This window comes from Podarcis erhardii (genome assembly GCF_964252035.2).
Source record: "Podarcis erhardii genome assembly, chromosome: 5".
Lineage (NCBI taxonomy): Eukaryota > Metazoa > Chordata > Lepidosauria > Squamata > Lacertidae > Podarcis > Podarcis erhardii.
Window position 1 is genome coordinate 64,708,212 of NC_138509.1, and position 21,918 is coordinate 64,730,129.

Here is a 21,918-nt window from a genome sequence, read left to right on the forward strand (position 1 = left end):
AGCTGGAAGAGACGAGTGTAGAAAGTTGAGGAAGAACTGTGAGTGGAAGGAGTCATATTTGCTATCTTTTTGCATTTGTGCAACTCCACCTCTTTCAACCCCTAAGCTGGGGAACTGGGTGTGTGAAGAGCAGCTTATTGATTGAATAGGACACAGCTGTGGGCAGCCTGGCAAATCTCATAAAAGCAAACTCTACCCTCAGCCAGTTCAGGGGACCAGTTCAGCTTTGTTCATGCAATAGTTGGTGAGTTTGTGGTCTGGTAAGAGTTTGAGCGTGTGGTCAGTGAGAAACGGTTACTATCAGTACTCAATTACAGTACTGATACTTTATTGGCAGTTTGTGTTGAAGGTTTCATTGCATATTTTTGTAATTGGTGAATTTTAAAAACTTACTGCGTATTGCTTAAAATATATTTCCTCTATTAAACTGTACAGTAATGGTCTTAAATAAACTGGCTGCGGGGGAACTCCGCTGTCTGGAAGATGTATTAGAAACGGCCAGGAGCAAGTAATTTATTTTTGGAGACGCCTCACAAAACAAGCTCCCCTGCCCCTCTTTTAGAAGAAAACGTAGCTGAGTTGGGGGGGGGAGAGAGAGAAGCAATGGGAGGCACTGGGGAAGTTAGGCGAGTTCTACACTCTGGAGTCCAACCTAATATCTGCGTGCCCCTCGGCCAATTTAGAACAGATAGCAAATGAACATTTCCAGCGCATTCGTGGTCTCCTTCCTGCGCACAGCGAGGCGTCAGGCCATTATTCCGCGGCGCACGCCGACTCGGCTGCACTGCTAGTGGGGACGCAGCGTCGCGCCCCCTCCCGGGCTCCGAAGAGGCTGCCGAGCCGCCTCGACAAGCCTCTCTTTGCAGCGAGCAGCTTTTGATCGCTGAGTGGGGGGAGGCGGACCTGGCGCGCTCGCATTCCTGGCATAGCAGCAGCAGCCTCTTCCCTTCGCGCGGCCCAGCCTCCCCGGCTCTCATTACAGCTGGCGGAGGCAGGCTGTGCGCTCAGTTTGCCTTCCTTCCAGCAGGGGCGGACGCAGGCAGGCGCTGCGCGGGGCTTTACATGCACCCCCTCGGCTCACTCAGGCGCTGAAGCCAGGAGGAGCGCGCAAGCCGCGGAGCCGGACATTTGCTGGGGTTGAGCCCTCGCTTCCTGCCCGGCGCTAAGAGCGGGTCCGAACCGAGCCCGCAGTTTAGCACGAAGCCATTGTGGGGCTGCGATGGTCCGGTAAGTTCCGCGCCACGCGGGAGCGACTGCAAGCAAGGGGAGCGCGCGCGAGAGAGAGAGACACATTGAGAATGGCTGTGTGACATATGTCCTTCGGCATAGCTGGAGACCGCCAAGCAGCGGCCAACTTTCCCCGCATTTGGAGTCGGCTCTCACCGTGGCGACTGTCTGGTGACACACTGGTGGGAGATCAAACCATTCAAAACCCGAACTCTTGCTATAAAACGAGAGGGGGGGGGGAGAGACCTCCAAAGTGATTGTCCTGTCTGCTTTGCCTTGGACCAATTTTCTGGCTGTCCCTCCTAAATTTTGATCTGGAGGTGCGTCTCCCTTCAGCTCCTTGCCTTCTTCTGTTGTTCTCTCCCCCCACCAAAAAAGAGAGAGAAAAATATCCCCCACTTTTCCCAGGCTGACTTCATTCTCGGTTCGTGTCAGTGGCGTAGCGTGGGTTGTCAGCACCCGGGGCAAGGCAAGTAATTTGCGCCCCCTAACCCGTGGATTTGCCCTAACCCCAGATGTTGCGCCCGGTGCGGCCGGCCCCCCCTGCACCCCCCACGCTACGCCACTGGTTCGTGTTCTTGCATATAGCATCGCCTTGCCCGAATCTCCCTCTCTTGCGCGGGCAGGTAACGTTTCCAGACGTGGGTGGGTGGGACTAGGGTGCTGCTGCTTGGGGCTGGGGGGCGCGCGTGGGCTGGGCGGGCAGGTGCTGCTAGGGGCATCCCTCTCGCGCGCGGCCGCCTTGGCTTTGTCTGGCCTGCCGCTGGCCGCTGCTTCCCGGAGCCCGGAGCTCTCGCTCTCACTTCGCAGGAATGTTAATTGCAATCCAAACCCCGATGATGTCAGGGCAGAACTATTTGGAAAACAAAGAGCGGGCAGCGAGGCAGGGGAAACTCGAAATACTGCGCAGATGGCAATCTGCTGAGTGCGCTTCGGGCGATCGCTCTCCATTACATGCATTTGGGCTGGAAGGACGGCGACGGGTGGGGGCGCGGCGAGATCCTGCCCTTGGCTGCCGCTGATTAGGGAGACTTTTTGCATTTTTTCCACGGGAGCAGAGCGTAGAATTTGTCGCAGATAGTTAAGATAAGGAAGCACTCAAAGAAGCTGGTGGCACTTAAAGACGAGCAGCCTAGTAAAGCAGTGCCGGGGAAGCGTGCATAGGATTGCAGCCTGAGGCTAAAAGCTGTGCGCCCATTCCTAGGACTAAGCTCCATTGAGCTCGGTGAGTCTTAACTTCCGATGGACATGCCTGGATTGCTCCGTCGCTTCACCTTTTTAAGGTGAACTCTCCTTAAAAAGAAATAAGCTAACATTTGCTGCAAAAAAGTACTTCTGGCATGCTTGACCCTTTCTGGAATTTAGCATCAAGATAATGGTGTATCAGACTTTATACACTGCAGAGTGCAGTAGAAATATTTATTCCCTTCGTTAAACCCTGGAAAATAGTTATGGAGCTCATAAAATGAGTGCAGTTAAAAACCATGAAGCAGCTTGTCCTATTCAATGTGCTATAGAAATACCCAATAATGTCTGGTTGTTAAAAATTTGCAATTCAATTAATCTGCAAAGATTACTTGTTAATATCCCCTTTTTTCCTCCATTTGGTTATTAACTTGGGATAGGGTTCACCTATGCAATTAACCTCAACTCTTTACAGTACAAGGACTTAATATAGCATTGCAGAATGGCATTACAGGATGGAAGGGTGGGTGAACAGAATTAGCCATCTTCTGTTCGTTTTCCCTCTCCCCACTTCCCTTACAGGACCTTGTTTCCCAAATAGCTTACTAAGGTAAACTAGAGCATGCTTTCATTGGAATTGGCTTTGCCCTTTCTGTGACCCTGGTAGTTGAGCCATCGGCACCATGCACTTTTAAAATATTGCTTACGCTAATGCCTTTGGTCATGTGCAGAGTGCCTTTCTTTGACCGGAGTCAGTCTCTGTGCATCAGAAGGTAAGTTAGAAGACATGGGTTGGTTTCCAGCTGTGGAACCACCCTGTAGCAACTGCAACTACTGGCCGTTCTGCAGCACTGACAATACCTTCTTTGTGAGGTTTCTGTTCTCATTTAAAGGAAACAAATGTTTAACTGGAATTTACCCAGAGACCATTTTCATGCTCTGATTTTCATTCTGGCGTTGAGTAAAATATTTGTGTGTCGGTTGAGTGACTTGTGACTCCTCACCGATGAAAGATTTTCTGCGGCCAATTTAGTAGATGGTCCCTTTTTAGGATATTGCTAATGACAGGATGATTGTTAAACAGGTAACAGACTTGCGTAAATAGGAATGAGCCTTCTGAGAACACCTTATACATAACTTGACCTTCTTTGCCATTCTGAAATATGACCTTGAGAACTGTTATAGAACCAATGCAGCCTGCAACTTCTAGATTACTATTGTAACTTGTTAGTTGATGCTTACTGAGTCAATCATGCTTCTTTGCTCACGGCCTGCTTAACAAGGTTGTTGTTACGAAAAACTAGATTTGAAAAGAGCACATCACTTTGTTCATTCCCCAGAGTTTAGCTGTGATACTCTGCATCCTTACTTGGGAGAAAGTCCATTGAAACCAGACTTTCTTCTGAATGGAGATGCACAAGATCTTCAATAGATTGCTATCCTACAAAGGAGTTCAGGGCTACAAGCCCAAGAACAGATGGAAGAAAGCCCTATTTGAGACACATTTATTTATGGCATTTACCCCAAGAATTCTGAAAGACACACAACAGATATAAATTAAAACAAACACAACTGGTTAATGTTTATCATGCTGGCATCCCACCTTTTCTGCAAGAAACATGTAAAGATATGTGATTTCATCCTCACAACAACCCTGTTAGCTTAGGCGGCCTTCATGAAGGGCATGTGACTTTTTTAAAAACCAGGTCCTAGTCCCTTAAATCTCAAGATGGAAAACTGGAAGGATTTCTTCCTGCAGACTCAACCGAGCAGTGCTTTCTATCCCTACTGACTCTTGTTCTCTTCACTTTTAGGATCATTTGGCTGGGCCGTCACTGTTAGATTCCGGGGATAGTATCTTCTGTACCTTTGGAAAGCGCTTGTGGGCAGCCAGTTTAGCTGAGAATGAGGACAGCTGAGGATTCCTCTGGGACTGTCCTTCACCGCCTCATCCAGGAGCAGCTGAGGTATGGCAACCTCACAGAGAACCGCACTCTCCTGGCAATACAGCAGCAGGCCCTGCGTGGAGGAGGAAGCGGTGGCAGCCCACGGTCCTCCCTCGAGAGCCTCACCCAGGAGGAGAGCCAGATGGTCCAGCAGTCCACACGGCAGGAGCCACAGGGCCAGGAGCACCATGGCGACCACTTCTACCTGGAGAACAATATGTACCACCTCTACCAGCCTCAGCACAAGGGAGAGGAGCTACCCACCTATGAGGAGGCAAAAGCGCACTCTCAGTATTACGCCTCGCAACGAGGCCAGCAGGTTGGGGTTGCCGCGCTCGGGGCGCACGCTGAAGGCGGGCAACGCAGGGCCTACATCTCGGACGCCAGCAGCCCACACCAGGACGAGTCGCTGAAGGAGCTGAAGCACGGGCATGTGAGGTCGCTCAGTGAACGGCTGCTGCAGATGTCGCTTGAGAGGAACGGAGCCAAAGCTCAGAACCACATGAGCTCCTCTCACAGCTACCCTCAGCTCTCTAGGCACCACCATCTCTCTGTCCCTAAAGGGAAGCCCTCTGAGGCACCAGAATCTCGAGGGCCTCCTCCAGAATACCCCTATGTCATCCCTTCGCAGGAGGCGCCAGGGGGTTACCTCCCAGACCCCAGGCATCACTTCAGAGAAGGCCCAGCATTTCAGCATCCTGAAATCAGGTAACCAATCACACTGTTGCTCTTTACACACCCTCATGTGTTTCAGATGTTGGTGAAAGATGGGATGATTCTACAAAGACTTAGGTGGTGGACTGGGTTAGTCATGCAGCTGACACAAGGCTGGAAATTCATGATTGGCAAGTGTTCGGAAGGTGCTTGAGGAGAACTGATAAGTTGCTTTGCATGGTTGTTCTGGTTCCTTTGGTTGGAAAGTGCCTTCCCTTTTTCCAAGAATGGAAGTGATTTTGAAATGTAATGAATGGAAGTGGGATGTGGTAGATGGGAGATAACAGACTCAGAAATTTGTGTACCTGATCAGCTTGAGAGGTATAAACTAGCTTCCAGTGCTGTTGTTTTTCCATATTTACCTTTAATTGTGGAAACCACCTTCCTTTGTGGGCTTGAATGTTTGGTTCTGATTGATTGATTGATTGAATTTATATACCACCCTATACCTAAAGGAGAGACTAGTAAATGTAGAAAGATAGCAAAGCAAAAAGAGATGGACATTTGCCTAAAGATGCTCATTGTCCCAGGAAAGCAAAGAAGCTGCAGGTTATAGAAATATTTGAAGGAACTAAGCACCCTACAAAAGAGAAGAAGGTTGCTTCACTGACTTTTAGCCTCAGCTATGAAGCAACTAAGTGAAAATGCTCAAAGTTCACATGGCTTTGTTTTGGGATAGGGCGGGTCAGGGTTTCACCATTAGCCAATCAAGTCATGCACAAAATGATAGGGAGGAGTCAAAGAGTTGCTTTTCTTCCTGTACCGTGTACAGCTTCATATTTAGGAAGATGGTATATGCGAGCTTAAATCTAGGACACATGTAAGCAAGGTGGGAAAGGCGAGCAACAATGTTCTGCTTAGCAGAAACTGCTTGTGGTTCTTTGCAAAACCTTTTCTGGTTAGAGGGTGGTAAGTGATGAGTATTTTCAGAGGTGGAACCGAGGTGACCAAAGTCTGCCCTGCCTTGAAAATGGGGGACTAGTTTTGGAAAACCGTTAAAATGATATACACTGAAATTCAGCCAGGGGGATACGAGGAAGTCACTTAACAATGTTACTAACAAATTCCTTCCAGTAGCACCTTAAAGACCAACTAAGTCAGTTCTTGGTATGAGCTTTCGTGTGCATGCACACTTCTTCAGATACTTCAGGTATCTGAAGAAGTGTGCATGCACACGAAAGCTCATACCAAGAACTGACTTAGTTGGTCTTTAAGGTGCTACTGGAAGGAATTTGTTTTGTTTTGACTATGGCAGACCAACACGGCTACCTATCTGTAAATGTTACTAAGTTTGGTTTAAATATGGTTGAGATTTATGTTTACCTGTTTGTTTGTTTGTTTGTTTAAAAAATATTTTGGAAAATCAATAAAAAATTGAACAAAAATGAAAATGGGGGACTTATCCTATCTCATTAACATGCCATTGCCCTTCCAAGATTGTGAGTTGCACTGCCATACTATATGAGTATGCTGAAGGTTGATCTTCGGCATTGTACATCATTCTGAAGTTGTCTTATGAAAGACTTACTTGCTCAGGAATATTCTATTTCTACTGATGTCTTAGGACATTTATAGCTGGCTTCACAGCTGCCTGCCACAGTTTGTGACTTGCTGGCTAAAGCCAGCCCCTTTATAGAAGCATGGGGTGGGGACTGGGAACAGAACCATGGCTTGCTTTCTGTGAGGCAAATGGTAGTGAATGCTGACAGGAAGAGATAATGTTGGAGACAGGAAATAAGCCTCTTTCCAGGGGAACAAAAGGAGAGGGTGGTGGCTACATGCTGAGAGGAAGGTGCATTTATTCTTGCTTGCTCCAAGATCACTTCACAAGAATGTCTGAATAAGCCTCAGTCAGATGAAATCATATATTCTTGGACAACACCTTCCCATTCAGGAAAGTGGCCATTTGAATTCTAAGAATTTCAAGCTGTCCTTCTGCAGATGTTTGAGTTGTGAGCAACCCCTTTAAAAAAAAAAAGTCAGGCTTGTGCATATCATGGATTCTTCTAGATTTACTAAATTGCCCATTTCATATTCTCAGGCCATACTTGATTATTGCACCCAGATAATGAGCATTTAAACAAGTTCACAAAATTTGTTTTTATTGACCATTTGAACATACCCAGATTAAGCTGCAGTCCTCCCCATACTTCAAAATAATTATGGAAAGGACTGTAGCTTAATCAGGGTAAGCCCTATTGGACTCAATGGGGCTTGCTTTTGAGTAACCATAGGTATATACCGTCACAATTGACGCTCACCCATTGACATAAATTGGCTTACTTCTCTGACAACATGATATTATGCATATTTACTGTGTTCAGTGGGTTTTCCTCTAACGTGTTTAGGATTGTAGCCTAAGTAAATGCATTTAGCATCCAGGTACAAGTAACTTCAGTAGTAATCTTAGCTGCCACAGAATTATCAATCAAATCTGCAGAATAATAAATCTTAATGTATACAATTTTTTCAAACTGGCACATTCTCCTATGGATTGTGCAATATATATTCCATGTGAATCAATATACTGGTTTCTTTAATGCCAGGAGCTGTAAAAGTTTGTGGTGAGTGGCTGCTTCTTTCAACACAATTCTGTACTCCTCTGTGTTTTAAACATGTGCCAAATGATGAGTGAGATCATGTTTGCTCTACAAACACAGGGAGTCTGGGAAGGAGTAGCTTGTAAGGATGCAATGGTTGCGAAAATATTATGGCTTTAAACATGGACTCCTCTTTACCCCAGTTCTTATCCTCCTCTTAACTATTCTGATTGACCCTCACTTTCCTTCACAGTCAAACTTGGCCAGTGAAAATTTACATTTTTTAAATCAGTGGTTGGCACTGACTGATGCCATAGAGTCCATGTCTTATGAAATAGGGGCTGTGTCTTTCTCAAAAAATAAATTGGGAGGTCTTCAATAATCTTTTCTGCCTATAATAATTTGCTGATGTGCCTCCTATAACCCTGGGTGGGGAAGTGGGAAGAGTAATTTATGAGGGAATACAATAGGAGTCTAAAACAATTTGGCTTGCTTCCCCAGATGCTTGGAGTGGTATTCAGTGTAGCGGTATTGTGACATTTCTCCTTGTGAATTGGAAAGTTCTCCTCCAGGGTGCAGACAGGATGATGGTTCAGGGTGCACACAGGAAGGCGGGTGGAAATCCCATTGTGTTAGCAAGAATTTAGTTGAATTGCTGAGCTTGGGAGTAAGCCTCATGGATTTTTCGCTGACTGAACATGTATAGGATTATACTGTTAGTGAAAAGTCAATGTGAAAAGTCCCTGTACCATTAGGTTTTAAAGCAATAAGTTCAAGTTGCCGTATCCTTGAAGCCTAGTATTTTGGGCTGTTCATTTGAGTGCATCAGGTACCTGCTTGGAACTAGGGTTTGCACAGTACTGCTGCAAAAATCAGTGCTCAGGCCTTCTTGCCCAAGGTGCTTGCCTTTAATTCCTTCATCTCTGCTTTCTTTATAGAGTGATGCAGGCCCAGATGCCCCAAGCCTACCTGCCCCACCAACAGGCTGCCCTGTGCCATAGTCCTCTGGGGTCTCTCACTCCTGCTGGGATGGAGGCTCTTATGTCAGCCCAGGCTGCTTCTGCCAGTAGCCACTTGTCCCAAATGAAAGCCGTGTTGATGGACAACGAGACGTTGCTGAGAGAGAACGAGAAGCTCCGCAGGGAAAACGAGATGCTGCGGAGGGAAGTGGAAAACTACGGCGAAAAAGCCAGCTGCATACAGAAGGTAAAAGAGCAGGCATAGTAGCTGTCGTTTTCTGAGGAGCTCACTCGACCCAAAGCACTTGCAAGAGATGCAGACCCCCTTATGGCTTGCATCTATTCCAGGCAAGATACTCCACGCCTGACAATTGCTCCTCAAGGTGCAAGAGCTGGGGTGAGGAACGTCCGGCCCAAGGGGCAGGGTCTGATGCGGCCATCTTGGTATTCCAAGTGTTGTCTGGCTGTACTGTTCACCGGGTCTGTGGTACTCTCTCATCTGGTATATTTGCTTAGCTGGAATGTAGCCTTGAGTGGTGATGCTGCTTGCTTGTCTGGATGGAGGGTGGAGAGGAGGATGGGGGTGTTTGTGGAAGCCTCTGGTCTTATATGAGTGGAATGTAGCCCACTATACAAAGGTAACAATTGCATTCTTTGCTCCACCCACTATTGTCTCTGGCCCCACTCACCACCGACCTGTAACCTCTGGGAGGTTGCCCATGATGGACTGAGAAAGAGTCGCAGCTGCTGTTCCATTGTTTGACATAAGAAATGGATTCCTTAAAGCCACTTCTTGACTGCCTCTCTTCTAAGTTGACATAGCTGGTAGCAAGACTGCAACCATGCCTTCCCTACCATGACTCCTCCCAGAGGTGCAGCATCTATTACCATCAGCCATGCTGGCTGAGGATGCTGGGAACTGTAGCAAACCAGAAAAAAGAGAGAAGAAGCAACTCAGGATGCTGGATATTTTATTTATTAAAAAAAATCCAAGCAGGAGCTATAGGAAAGGGGACAATATATCACATAAAATTACAGAGCACAAGCACATAGGTTTTCATCCACAATTAAAATAGACGAATGTAATTTCTTTGAAGCCTAAAACCAATGGAATAATTTTATATCCTCAACATACATGCTCAGTATGCAAAATTGAAGCAAAGAAGGTCTGGAGGGCACTAGTTTTTGTAGGGGAGCTATGATAAGAGGGTTGCTTTTAAACTGTAGGAAAGGTTCACAGCTAAAGTTGCTTTCTTTGCATCCTGTGTTGAAAGAACCAGGAATGTTAAAGTTGGAATTTTTTCTTAGTGTTTCTCCTCTCCAATAGGGCTAGAGAGCTAGCTTGTATCTCCCAGTATGATTTTAGGACTAGCTGCAGAGAACTGGCTCAGTTTTTAAGGAAGGTAGTCATGTCAACAATCTCTGGCCCATAAATGTGGGCCGGGGGGGCCACATGTGGCCCTTGGAACTCTCCCCGTTTATACACTTTACTAGTCCTGCTCTACACGCCCCCCAGGTGTTTTTGCTTGGTTGGAATGTTCCTTGGAACTCTGATAATGCATCCTGCTTACTTACTTGCTTGCATGCATGCATGATAGAACCATGGGTGTGTTTCTAGTCTACTGTACAAAGCTAAAATTTACATTTGTTGCTTAGCCCAGTTTTGACTCTGGTCCTGCCGTCAAAGGCATGTGGCTCTCAGAGGTTTCCTAAAAGGGAGTATGGGCCTCAAGCTGGTAGCAGACCCTCCAGGTGTCCCTGTTTTCCAGGGATGTCCCTGATTTAGAGAAGCCGTTCCGGTTTCTGATTTGATCCAAGAATGTCCTGCTTTTCCTTAGGACGTCCCTATTTTCATTGGAAAAATGTTGGAGGGTATGGTAGGATGTCCTTATTTTCATTGCTGTCTGAAGGCAATCCTGCATAGGGAAGTTTTTTTTTTAATGTTTTGTTGTTTTTATATATGTTGAAAGCAACCCAGTAAGAGTGTCTGGGGTATAAATAGTAAAATTATTATGGAATGGGACATCCCTATTTTCATCAGAGAAATGTTGGAGGGTATGCTGTAGTGAAAGTGTATATCCAGGCCATTATGAACCAGACATTGTGGCTGGGAGCAGTCCTGATGCTCCCTAGAAAATGCCTCACAACCCCAGCCTTGTCTTCAGGAGCATTTCCTGAAATCCTTTGACTCTTGTCTTTTGTCCCCCAGAACAGCTGTCGTGAAAATACATCTCCCTTAATTTTTAATCACACACACCCCTCCCCGTTAAGCAGCTGTGGAGCACAAGCACCACAGCACACAACAGGTCTTAAGCTGCAGCAGTTGTTGAGTGCATAGAAAAGAGTCCATTCACCACCTCTATTAGCAGTTGTGCCCTCTCCCTATCAAGCCCTCCCTGTTGGGGTCTGCACTAAGGCGAGTCACAGAAAGCCTTTTGTGCAAAGGCGCACAAGGAGAGGCCTGTTGTGTCCCAGCTTCAGCCAAGGGTGAGACTGCTCCCTTTTGAACTAGCTAGTTATTTGGGGACTGTAAGGGGCACGTGCCAGGGCTACAGAGGTGGGGATGCAGAGGGAATGTGCCAAGCCTGCAAAGGAAAGGGGTAAAAATGGAACACATAATTGGATGTCAGGACCCTGCCAGCTGGTACTAGGGTAGGGGTGAGGGAAGAGGAGAGGAGAGGAGAGGAGAGGAAAGGAAAGGAAAGGAAAGGAAAGGAAAGGAAAGGAAAGGAAAGGAAAGAGTGCAGAATATACAAGCACCATTTGGATTTGTCTAGCACTGATAGCCTCTCTGGGAGAAACAGAGGGAGGGTGATAGGGTGAATTTTATTGCTTGTTTTCAAAATAAGCGCCAAGCCCTGTTAACTGCTGAGAGCTCAAGCCCCAGCTTATGCTAGATAGCTGAGCAAAGCAGCAGAGCATGGGGCACAAGCGTTTTAGGAAATCCGAATTGCACACTGGCTTGTTTGATTTATCTTGGAGTGGAATCCAGAAACATTGAGAGCTTTTTGGGCGGGTATTTTAGTTGCATATCTGGGTGAGAAGGCAAGTGTGTGTGTATGTGTGTGTGTGTGTGTGTGTGTCTGTGTATGTATCATACATGAAATTAAGTGTCCCAAACAAACTTTAAACTGCTTTGAAACCATTTTAATGGCCTTGAGTTGTCTCATTAATTCCTGGAATTTGTATTTAGTGAGGGTGTCCATTTACTCCAAATTCAAAAGTCTCAACTTTTAAAAAGTAAATATTTTTCCATTAATTGCTTGTATACATTCACATGCAAAATACTGCTGTAATGGAGCAGTATTATTAACAACCAATCTGGCAACAAAAGGACAAGGTTTTGCTCAGAAACAGCATCTTGGGACAGGTACATAGTAAGCAACGTCTCCCTGTATATTGCATCTTACATTTTATTCATGCCTTGCCATTTTTTCATGCTTTTCCTGTGCTTCGCCTTCCTGAGCCTATTTGTTTCATGAATCAAAGCAGCCTACAAAATTCAAATCCATATTCAGAACCCAAGTTCCAGTTATTAAGAGATGGTTGCCTATATTCCCATTCAGTGTGCAAAGTACATATCTTGAGCAGTTATCACTAAGGGGCATTCATATATCTTCTCATACAGACTATTCATTTTAACTAAAGTCTCTTTGCTGTCTTCTTTAGCTGGAAACAGAGATTCAGCGAATTTCAGAAGACTATGAAAACCTAATGAAGGCATCTTCTAAGAGAGAGGCATTGGAGAAGGCAATGAGGAACAAGAAGGATGGAGAGATGCGGCGGTTGCAGGACTTCAACCGAGATCTGAAAGGTAAGATGACAGAGATGGCCTAGTATACCTTGGTCCCAATATCTGTGTAGAGGAAATTTTTGTTATAAGAAAGATGCATGCATGACTGAAGCTTCCAATCCTGTATACCTTTAAAATAGAGATGGGGAAATCGGTGGACCTTCAGGTGTTGTTCTACAACTCGCATCATGCCTGTCCATTGCCCATTCTGACTGAGACTGATAAAACCTCAGAGTCTGGCAATATCTGGAGTGTCACAGTTTAGCCACTCCTGCTTTAAAACAAACTCCTTAGGCAGGCAGTCGAATTGCATGTCTGCTCACGAGAGGCCCTGACTCTATTCATATAATTGTGAATGAGCTACAGACTTATGCATTTCCTCCTCCTCTTGCATGTGACTTCTCTATCTTGTCTGTTAAATTTGTGATTTTGCAGTGTGTATGCCTATGGGAATCTGTTTAGCTATGAGCTGACAATAAAGAGGGAAGCTGTGCACATGAGAGCAGAAGAGCGTGCAAGCCCATGGCTTATCCAGTCCTCCAAACCATTGTTTGGAAAACTTTCCAACCTGCATTGTTTAGCTTGGTAGACCCTGGAAGCCACATGATAAAAAAAATTAAATACCCTGGGTAATATCAGACATTATTCATGCTTGGGAGTAGACCTCCTGAAATAATTGGACTTGCATTACTTATCAATATATTTCTGTGGGCATGCTCTTAGTATAATGAATGTTGGATATCTCCCCCTAAGTTTCTATACCCTGGCACTAGAAGAAAAATATAATAAAGAAACCCAACAAAGCAAAAAATGTGGTAAGAGTGTCCCAAGGCTTTGAACTCAAAGTGTTGCTGGTTCTACAGCAACCCTGCCATTACCGCCTGCAACAGGAATGGGAAACTTGTGGCCTTTCAGATTGCTGTTGGACTATAATTCCCATATTTCCTGACCATTGGCTATGTTTCCTGGGACTAATAGGAGTTGGAGTCCAGCAACATCTGGAGGACCACATATTGGTAGCAGACTGCCATCACTTGACAGGTTATACCACTCCTTTCTATTACTCCACGAACCTCTGTATGAAATAAATTAAATCCTGATTTATTTATTTTCTTTCAATTTGCCACAGAGAGGTTGGAATCTGCAAACAAGCAGCTGGCCAGCCGGGCACAGGAAAACCAAGAAGGGAACCAAGGGACTATGGCAAAACTTATTGCCCAAAGTAAGTCTCTTCAAATGGCTTCTGCTGTTGTGATTGTAGCTCTAACCTAGTTGGGCTGGGTTTGTTTGTTTTTTAACAGTGTGGTCCTTATTCCTGATGCTTTCCTGTGAATGGCTTGGGAAGGGAGGAAAAGTAAAGGTTCCTTTAAGATTGAAGAGGAGGCGTATCCTCTCTTGGAAGCTTTTTGCCATTCCCCAGAGAGCGCTAAGCTGTTCTTGGCACTTAAACTAGAGGCATTAATCACCACAGCCATCAGTGTGACCTGGATTCTTTGCATTCCAGTGGCTGTTACGGCTGTTCCAGCACACAAGCTACACTCCCTCTGTTGAGAATCCTGGGCCCAACTTGTTCATTCTCTCCTTCTCTCCTGCTATTGTTCTGAATTTTTTGAAAAAGAAGAGATAGTTGCCAAGGGATGGGGATAATATACTTGTTCTTAAGTTTTCAGTATCCAACTTAAGGAAATGCCTTCAGCCCTTGAAGATTTCTCCTGCTCCCTCTCAGAAGCAGATCTTTCTTCCTGGCCTTGTAAATGCAAAACTGATATTCTTAAGCAAGATCCCCTGTGCACAATGACTCAGAAATAACTTACTCCCTCATAAGTTTGTTAGGGCTGCAGTAAAAAGGGATATACCCCAATGGCCTCTTTGTTAGTGGCTCTTCATTGTTGAAACTAAATTATGGACCCAAGCCCCAGTCCTTCGCTTGTATCGATTCAGCTTTATATCGACCCCACTTCTTGTGGTCTGGGAAGACACTCCCTTGCTCAGAGTTATGAGAGTGAGGGGAAGGGAACTCCAGAACCGATGCAGGAACTGCCGGAGCTCTTTTCCTCCTGGTTCCTGGTAAGGTATGAGGGAGGCAGGTCTGTAGCCAGTCCAGACATGCATGGTATAAAACTGCAAACACTTAAGTAGTATTTATTTTAGGCATGTATATACATTGGTTTTTGTGCAATTCGCTTTTGTGAGGAAAGCGACTACAAATACAGTTAATTATAACAATAACTGAAGCTTTTCAGATGATTGTGCCAAGTTCCCACAGGTTTTTCTTTTTGTTCATTGTGGGAAATGTGCATGGTGCCCCCATCATGATCATATCATGGAAAACGAACAGTGTGGGAACACCTAAATCAGGGCATTGATACCTAGGATCCATAGTATAAGAGAGAGCATCTTGGCACAAATTGGTACACTCCCATGCCCCATGGTGTCAGTCAGCTTCCTGGGCACAGGTCCAATGTAACCTCCCCCTCCCCACAACCCCATGGAATAATTAAACAAGTTAAAGGTCAATGGCTACTAAGAATGGAGGCAACTCCCATTTCTCTTGACTTGTTGAATGGCTGGTTTAGTTTGTGGTGGCTAAAAGTTATTGGTTGATACTGTGTGGTTGGTTTTTGGCTGTGTTGCCTCCCCCCCTCCCCCAATTATGTCCATGGATTGGTTGTAACGACCTTGCCTTTTCCTCATGTTCTCTCCCAGATTATGAGCACCAGCAGGAAAGGGAGAAGCTAGAGCAGGAGGTTGCACGATTGCACAGCGCAAACGATGACCAACGCCGGCGGGCAGAGCTGCTGGAACAGGCTCTAAGCAGTGCCCAGGCTCGGGCCGCCAAAACAGAGGATGAGCTGAGGAAGAAACGGGCGTATGTGGAAAAAGTGGAGAGGCTGCAGCAGGCACTGGGCCAGCTCCAAGCTGCCTGCGAAAAACGCGAGCAGCTGGAACTGCGTCTCCGCACCCGGTTGGAGCAGGAGCTGAAGATGCTGCGGGCTCAGCAGGTGAGAAGGAAGGCCGCGCAACCCTGTGCTTCCAAATTGGGGCTATTTAGTCATTTCTGAAGAGTTGCAATCCTATTTCTTCCCCTTGAAAGATCAATTTCACTTTTCCGTAACTTGAAAGGAAATGCTTATAAAATATTAGAACTGTGGCATCTCCAGCCCAATAACATTGGGGGTCCTGAAGCCTCAGGTGGCAAATTTGGAGCCACATCCTGAAGAGATTAATATTACAAATAATACGATTAATAGATGTGGATTGCTTTAAAACTAAAAGTGCCCAAATTCTCAAAAGTTGTTTGGGTTACGGTTGTATACACAATAACCTGGAAATAAATCCCAGTGGCGTGAATGGAACTTAACTTCCGAGTGGACACATTTGGGTTTGCACTGTTAATTCAGGGTCATTCCCAACACCAAACACATTACTGTAGGTGTGTTAATAGGCTGTTTCCACCAGTAGCCCAGAATGCAGACTTACTTGGGCCTCTCTTCCTCACTGTTGATCTAGAGACAGATGGGAGCCCCTAGTGGAGCATCACCCGAGCTGAACCCCCACGTGCTTTCTGAGCAGCTGAGAGAAAGAGAAGAGAAGATCTTGGCCCTGGAGGCTGATATGACCAAGTGGGAGCAAAAGTACCTGGAAGAGTGCACCATGAGGCAGTTTGCCATGGATGCCGCTGCCACGGCGGCCGCACAGCGGGACACCACCATCATCAACCACTCCCCGCGCCACTCGCCCAACAGCAGCTTTGACGAGGACCTGCTGCTGGCAAACCACAAACATCAGGAGATGGAGAACAGGTTAGTCCTGCGTGAGATGGCATACAGGGTTACTCGTCCACTGCTCTGGTCCCAACGCAAAGGGGATGATTGGTCCCCTTGGTGCACTGCATGCCTTGAAAAAATGGCTTCTTTGCTTACATCCTGGAAAAAAACATGCCAGAGGGAAGCTTGTGCTCCTGGTGCCTCTGAGAAGTCCCTTAACTAGTCAACAGCAGGAAAAACAAAGACAGGGCTTGGAGGGAAATCTCCATTGAGCTGCAGGAGAACTAGAGTCCGAAGGCCTAGAAAGGCTTCTGGTCTGATCCAGGAGAGATCTTTTTATGTTCTTCTCCATTGTTAGGAGTGCTCGTGGCTGCATGCTACTTTCAGGATCTGCATGCCTCAGAATGTCAGTTGCTGGGGAAACAATTATTATCATATATATATATTTCTACCCTGTCTTTCAAGGCAGCTTGCAGATTAAAAACAAGAACCACAGAATACAACAGCAGGGTTTAGAGCACCTGTCCTGCTTCTGAATTTTCCATAGGCCTCTGGATGGACCAGGATGCTGAAATAGATTGGCTTTCTTTGGTCTGATCCCACAGGGTTCATCTTCAGATGCTTCAGAAAGAATGCTTCCTGCATATTCTGATGTCATCCCGCCTTTTTCCTCACATTGTGTTTCCCCCCTCTCACTTCCCAGGTTAAAAGTACTTCATGCGCAAATACTCGAGAAGGATGCTGTCATCAAAGTCTTACAGCAGCGCTCTCGCAAGGACCCTAGCAAGGCTAACCAGGGCTCCCTGCGGCCTGCCAAATCTGTACCTGCCATCTTTGCCGCTTCTGGTACCCAGTATTGGCCAGGTGCCTCTGTCAGCGAAAGTGGTTCCCGAGGGAGTCCAGGTAATAGAGGCTTTGCTTGATGCTAGACAAAGGGAGGGAGGGAGACTATATCTAGAATGTATACAAGGGTGCTTTTTCTACTAGCTCCTGTTAAGCTTCCCATGAAACACTTGATGGTAGCTATATTTTATATGGAATCGGCATTCTTTAGCACCCACTTGTTATTGTGCTGCTTAGGAGTCCGTTTCAGGAAGCAAAGCTTGGACACTTGTGAATGCTCATGTTCTGGATAAAATGCAGAAGAGGGTATTAGCATGCAGTTCTAGGACCCCCCCCCTCCCAAAAAACCACACACAAGAGCTTGTTCTTGGAAAGCTCCTCAACTTTTGCGAACCTCTTCTCACTTCTATTGTGTTTGCTCATCTAAATGGGGCTCCTTTTCTCCTTCCTCCAGCACCCAAAGCCTCAGCAGAAGCAGCCACCACATCAGCTTGTGTCCCTCATGCCTTCCATGCCAAACACGGCAGCAAAGATGGGAGTACGCAGACAGAAGGCTTACCCGAGGGGACTCAGTGTGATGAACCCCAGCCTGAAAGCAGCGCCAGCAGTGGCAGTGCAGCAAATTCCCTAGGTGAGTGCCAGCGGTTGCTCTAACCTACAGAGTGTGGCTGTGAGGCCACCCTAGTGCCTGCCAATCTTCTAATGGGCTCTGCTAATAGCTGTGCTTGCAGTAAACCCTGTGAACTGCCTCCCCACCCCCCACCAGGGATGCCAGGCAAGGTTCACATAACTAAGAGGTGAACACAGAGCTGCTTTCAGCAGGCTAAATGCCAGGATCCAGATTCCTGCCATAGTGACTAATCATGAGTTTCGTGCAATGCGGTACAGGATTATCCTCTAGGAGCAGGTGGAGCAGAAAGTGGGGGGGGGGCAGTGTGTTCAGAGGGGGGAGAGAGGGGAGATTAAACAAAGGCTTATGCGGAAAGGCTGCATTGATTAAAGCTCCCTAAATTCCTTAGTAGTCTCTTAGAGACCCTTTTCCACAATAAAGCCCAGATGTCCCCTACTTCCCATTGTTGAAATAGCTTGGCGCAGAGAGGAAAAGTTCTGAAGGAGGATTCAAGACAGGAAGGCGAAATCTTGAGTGTCTTCCTTCTCCTACTCTCCACCCATCCTACCCTCCAGAGATGATGGTACTTACCTCTACCTGTTGGGGGGGGGTCTCTTTCCACACTCAGTGCTGTGAACCCAAGATATTTATCCCCTGCCTTGAACCTACAAAGAGAAGGTGCCTAGGCATGCATCAGCTTCATACTAGCTGGATTTGATCAGCCTCCTCCAACATGTGGGTTGAATGAATGACAGATGCCCATGGTTAGGTCAATGTGACATGTGTTTCATTAGCATGAGGCAAGAGCTGCAGGTTTTAGTGCCTTGGCCCATCAGGTTTTTCCCCCAGCGGGCTGCCTGTTTGCCAAGTTATTTTTCAATAGATGGCTCTTGAGCCTCCCTCACCCCCTTAGTTTCTGTCATTAGGATAAAAGGTTCGACTACAGAAGACACACTGAGGTCATTGATGGTTTGCACTGCTGCCTTGCAAAGCTTTGCACTCCTCCGCGAAGCACTTTGCATTATAACATGGGCTGTATTTCTTTTTCCTCGCAGAGATTTTGCCAGCTGCTAAAGCCGTGGACTTGTCGGACATGGTGGAGATTCTCATCTGAGGAACTGGGGAGTGGGAATCCTCCAAGCACATGACCAGATCTTGCCACTCCTTAGCAGATTGCTGCCTTATCAGGGGACGGTAACAAACCAAGAGAGCAAGGACCGAAGGAAGCCGTCAGAGAATTAGGATGGCGTGCGGCGTGCAGGGCAAAGACTTTTCAAGAAGGACTTGAAGGAAAACCCCACGCTGATCCTTTGTTTTTTTCAGGCACAAAGCTGTGGCGGCAGCATGCCTCTCTGTTTGGGTTGTGAGCCTTCACAGTTGCCCAGGCAGGTCTCTCCCTTCCACCAGTGGACTGAGCAGCAGCAGCTGCAGCACCATCTATTGAGGCCAGTCCTTGCACGGAAGCAACTGCTCCATGACTTTCTTAGCCACTGGCATTCCCAAGAGATGGGAAGGCAAACGGCGAAGCCAGGTGGGACTCTCGTGCTGCCTGGATATGGCCCGACAGAGTGCAGGGCAGCAGCGGGGGGGGGGGCCATGCTGGGGTTTGGCACCAAACGGGTTGATACTCCTGAATCACTGGGCTCCTGGCAGGTACCTGGACCTGAAGTGTAAGCTGTTGTAAGCAAAGAGTGTTTGTCTGGTGCTTGGTGTGGATAGAACTAATTCCTTGCACCTTCTCCCCTCCCCACTCCCCCCCCCCCGTCCACTTTTCAGCTCCCAGGCAGAAAGACTGCTGCCGATACTGGGGATTGCTAGCAGTGTGTTCCCATTGCCTGGGGGGGATAGCACATGGCCTGTCACAGGTACTGGGGAAAGAGGAATAGAGGAGATGGGTCCCATCTCTCTCTTTATTTTTGTAAATAACTTATATAAGAACAAGCCCAAATAGTAATCAACATTTCAGCCACTGCCCCTCTGTTTGGCTTTTCCTATCCCCTTAATGATATCTGCAGTGGATCTGCTTGATCTCTCTCTTTGCTCCACATCACTTAAATTAGTTTTCCCCCACTCCTTGTTTTGTTTTCAGAATTTCTTCAGTGTTTGCTTTTTCTTTTCCTCCATTTCATATCCTGTTTGTCCGGAGTTAAATATCCGCCTTCAGAGTCCTTCAGATTCCATTTCCTTTGAAGCAATTTCCCATGATGCTTCAGATTGGAATTTCCCTGCTCTTTGTTTGAACAGCAGCCACAAGCCAAGTGCTTCTGTTCCTGGATTGCTGTTTCCAAGCTGTTGTCTTCTTCTTCTTTTTTAAGGCAGAGGCATCCCATGTGGTATAGATCAGCACAGCTGTAATGGGATGAATGGCCCTGATTCACAGTTTGTATAAATCTGGTGCCATTCCCATCAGCAGAGAATACCATGTGGTTGAAAGCAGGATCGTGGTTTGGGCCTCTCGCCCATCTGAGCGATGCTGATTTGCAGGCGAAAATCATTTAGAAATGAATTGGAACTATTTCAAGAGAGCGAGGGAAGTATGGTGCGGTATGTGTGTGGGGGTTTGTGCTTGGAGCCTTGTGTGTTTATGAAGTGGAGAATGTGGCCAGCAGCTAGTAGTAGTTTTCTAAAAGAGAAAAAGGGCATTTGTGGGAATGATGCGAGTGAATATGCAGATTCTTTGTGTCATGAATGTGCCTTTAAGAAAAAGTTCTGGACAAGGACTGATTACTGGTATATCATTTCTCTAGAACCACTCCAGAATCTGCAGTACCAAAGCAGGAGCCTTTTACACTCCCCTGCCTACTGACAGCTGGCTTCTGGCAGTAGTCAGTTGCAATATTCACCAAACCGTGGTGCTTTCTTGATTCTGCCTTCACACACCTTTGTCTCTGCTAAACGTGTGCATTTGCTGGACAACTGCATTTTTTATTAAAAAAAAAATCCCCTTCATATAAGTATGTAAAAAGGTGTTCAGTTATTGTGCATTGTTTACAAAGTAAAAAAAACAAACAAAGCAAAAAAGTTATGAGAGAAAGATACACAGCTTAATATATTTTGCATTAATATTGGTATTCCTGTTTTAAGTATTTTTGTGCTGTGAACTTTTTTTCTGCCAAAGACAGTGAGGGGTGTTTTTTTCCCTTTATTTTGGGTGCATTTTAAGTTATCTTAAGTATTTAAACGTAAACCTGACCGTTTTATTATGCCGCCCTATACCGAGATTGCTGTAGCATTCCACTTGGTATAACAATATTTTAATAATAAATAAATATTGTCTAATAAACTGCGAGACTGTTTCTTTTCTATGCCATTGTGATGGGGAAGGGCAATAAACCCACACATTGTAACACTTGTCATGCTTCCCTGTTGTCTTCTGGGTGCAATCCACAACTTCCTTCATAAAAGCTCTATAAACAGCTTGGAGGTGGAATTTACCTAAGAAGCTACTTCCTTTTTCTCTCTCTGTGGTTCATAATGCAGTCCTAATCATATACATTTCTATTCTGAAGCAAGCCTGTGTTCAATGGAATTCAGTTCCAGATAAGTGTATGGACTTGTAGCCTATACACTTTCCTGGAATTAAGCTCCATTGAACTTAATGGGGCTTCTGAATAGACATGTATAGGATTTGATTTACTCCATAACCTACTTCCTTAGCCCAAGGAGCTCAGTGGCATCTATGCATACATCCCCATCACATCCCCCCTCCCCACAACATCCCTGTGAAATGGGCTTCGCTGAGAGAAGGTGACTGGCCCAAGGTCACCAAGGATTTATGTCTCCAGGTCCAACACGCTAATCAGCTTGCTACATTTGCTCTTTGGAATGCACTGTGAGCATGTTGGTAACATTACTCATGCAACATATTCAGACTGCAGGCATGCATAAAAAGTTATTCTTGTTGGCAGCTCCACAATTATAGAATTGCCCTTGCTCACCCTTGTCTGCTTGTGGATCTTTTGGAACCGTGGTCTTGTTTTCACTGCCTTTTTTTAGGGTAGGCGTTAGTGGGCCAGAATTAATACATTCAATTAAATGTTTGGGGAGAAGGGAATCCCTTGGCTCATTAACCATGAAATTCTGGATTAAGACTTCACAGTTATATATCACACCATCACTGTACCTGTCTTGGGCAGTGGGAAAGTTTAAATGATGATTTCTTTGTTGCCTGCTGTTGCGCTAAACCTAGATGAGGTGGAGCTAATGAAGAACTGAGCCTACCCAACTTCACTATGTCAAGGGTCCCTCATCTCTGATTTGACCATAGCCTTTGGTCTTTGCAGGTTCTCTGTCCTTCCTATAACACCACTTAGGAAATGTAACAAAAATCACAC

General features: G+C 46.1%; 1 protein-coding gene and 1 long non-coding RNA gene across 3 annotated transcripts in view; one reads left to right on the forward strand and one right to left on the reverse strand.

Annotated features, from left to right (window-relative positions):
- The window catches only part of LOC309343270, a 139,776-nt gene extending 135,559 nt beyond the window's left edge, over window positions 1-4,217 (reverse strand). Inside the window, exon 1 of the long non-coding RNA XR_014157226.1 lies at window positions 3,120-4,217. This is a non-coding gene — a long non-coding RNA (uncharacterized lncRNA). The remainder of the gene's footprint in view (window positions 1-3,119) is intronic.
- On the forward strand, window positions 971-20,867 carry AMOTL2 (angiomotin like 2). Of its 2 annotated transcripts, none has more exons than XM_081864488.1 (10): window positions 971-1,227; window positions 4,227-5,066; window positions 8,551-8,818; window positions 12,241-12,385; window positions 13,494-13,586; window positions 15,071-15,366; window positions 15,875-16,167; window positions 16,835-17,034; window positions 17,429-17,605; window positions 18,640-20,867. In XM_081864488.1, exons 2-10 carry the CDS (start codon window positions 4,318-4,320, stop codon window positions 18,696-18,698), a joined length of 2,280 nt encoding a protein of 759 aa, XP_081720614.1. In that variant the 5' UTR covers window positions 971-1,227; window positions 4,227-4,317; the 3' UTR covers window positions 18,699-20,867. The 2 variants fall into 2 exon arrangements, with proteins under 2 accessions (XP_081720614.1, XP_081720615.1); XM_081864489.1 differs by lacking the exon at window positions 971-1,227 and adding an exon at window positions 2,247-2,452.
- The last annotated feature ends 1,051 nt before the right edge of the window (window positions 20,868-21,918 follow it).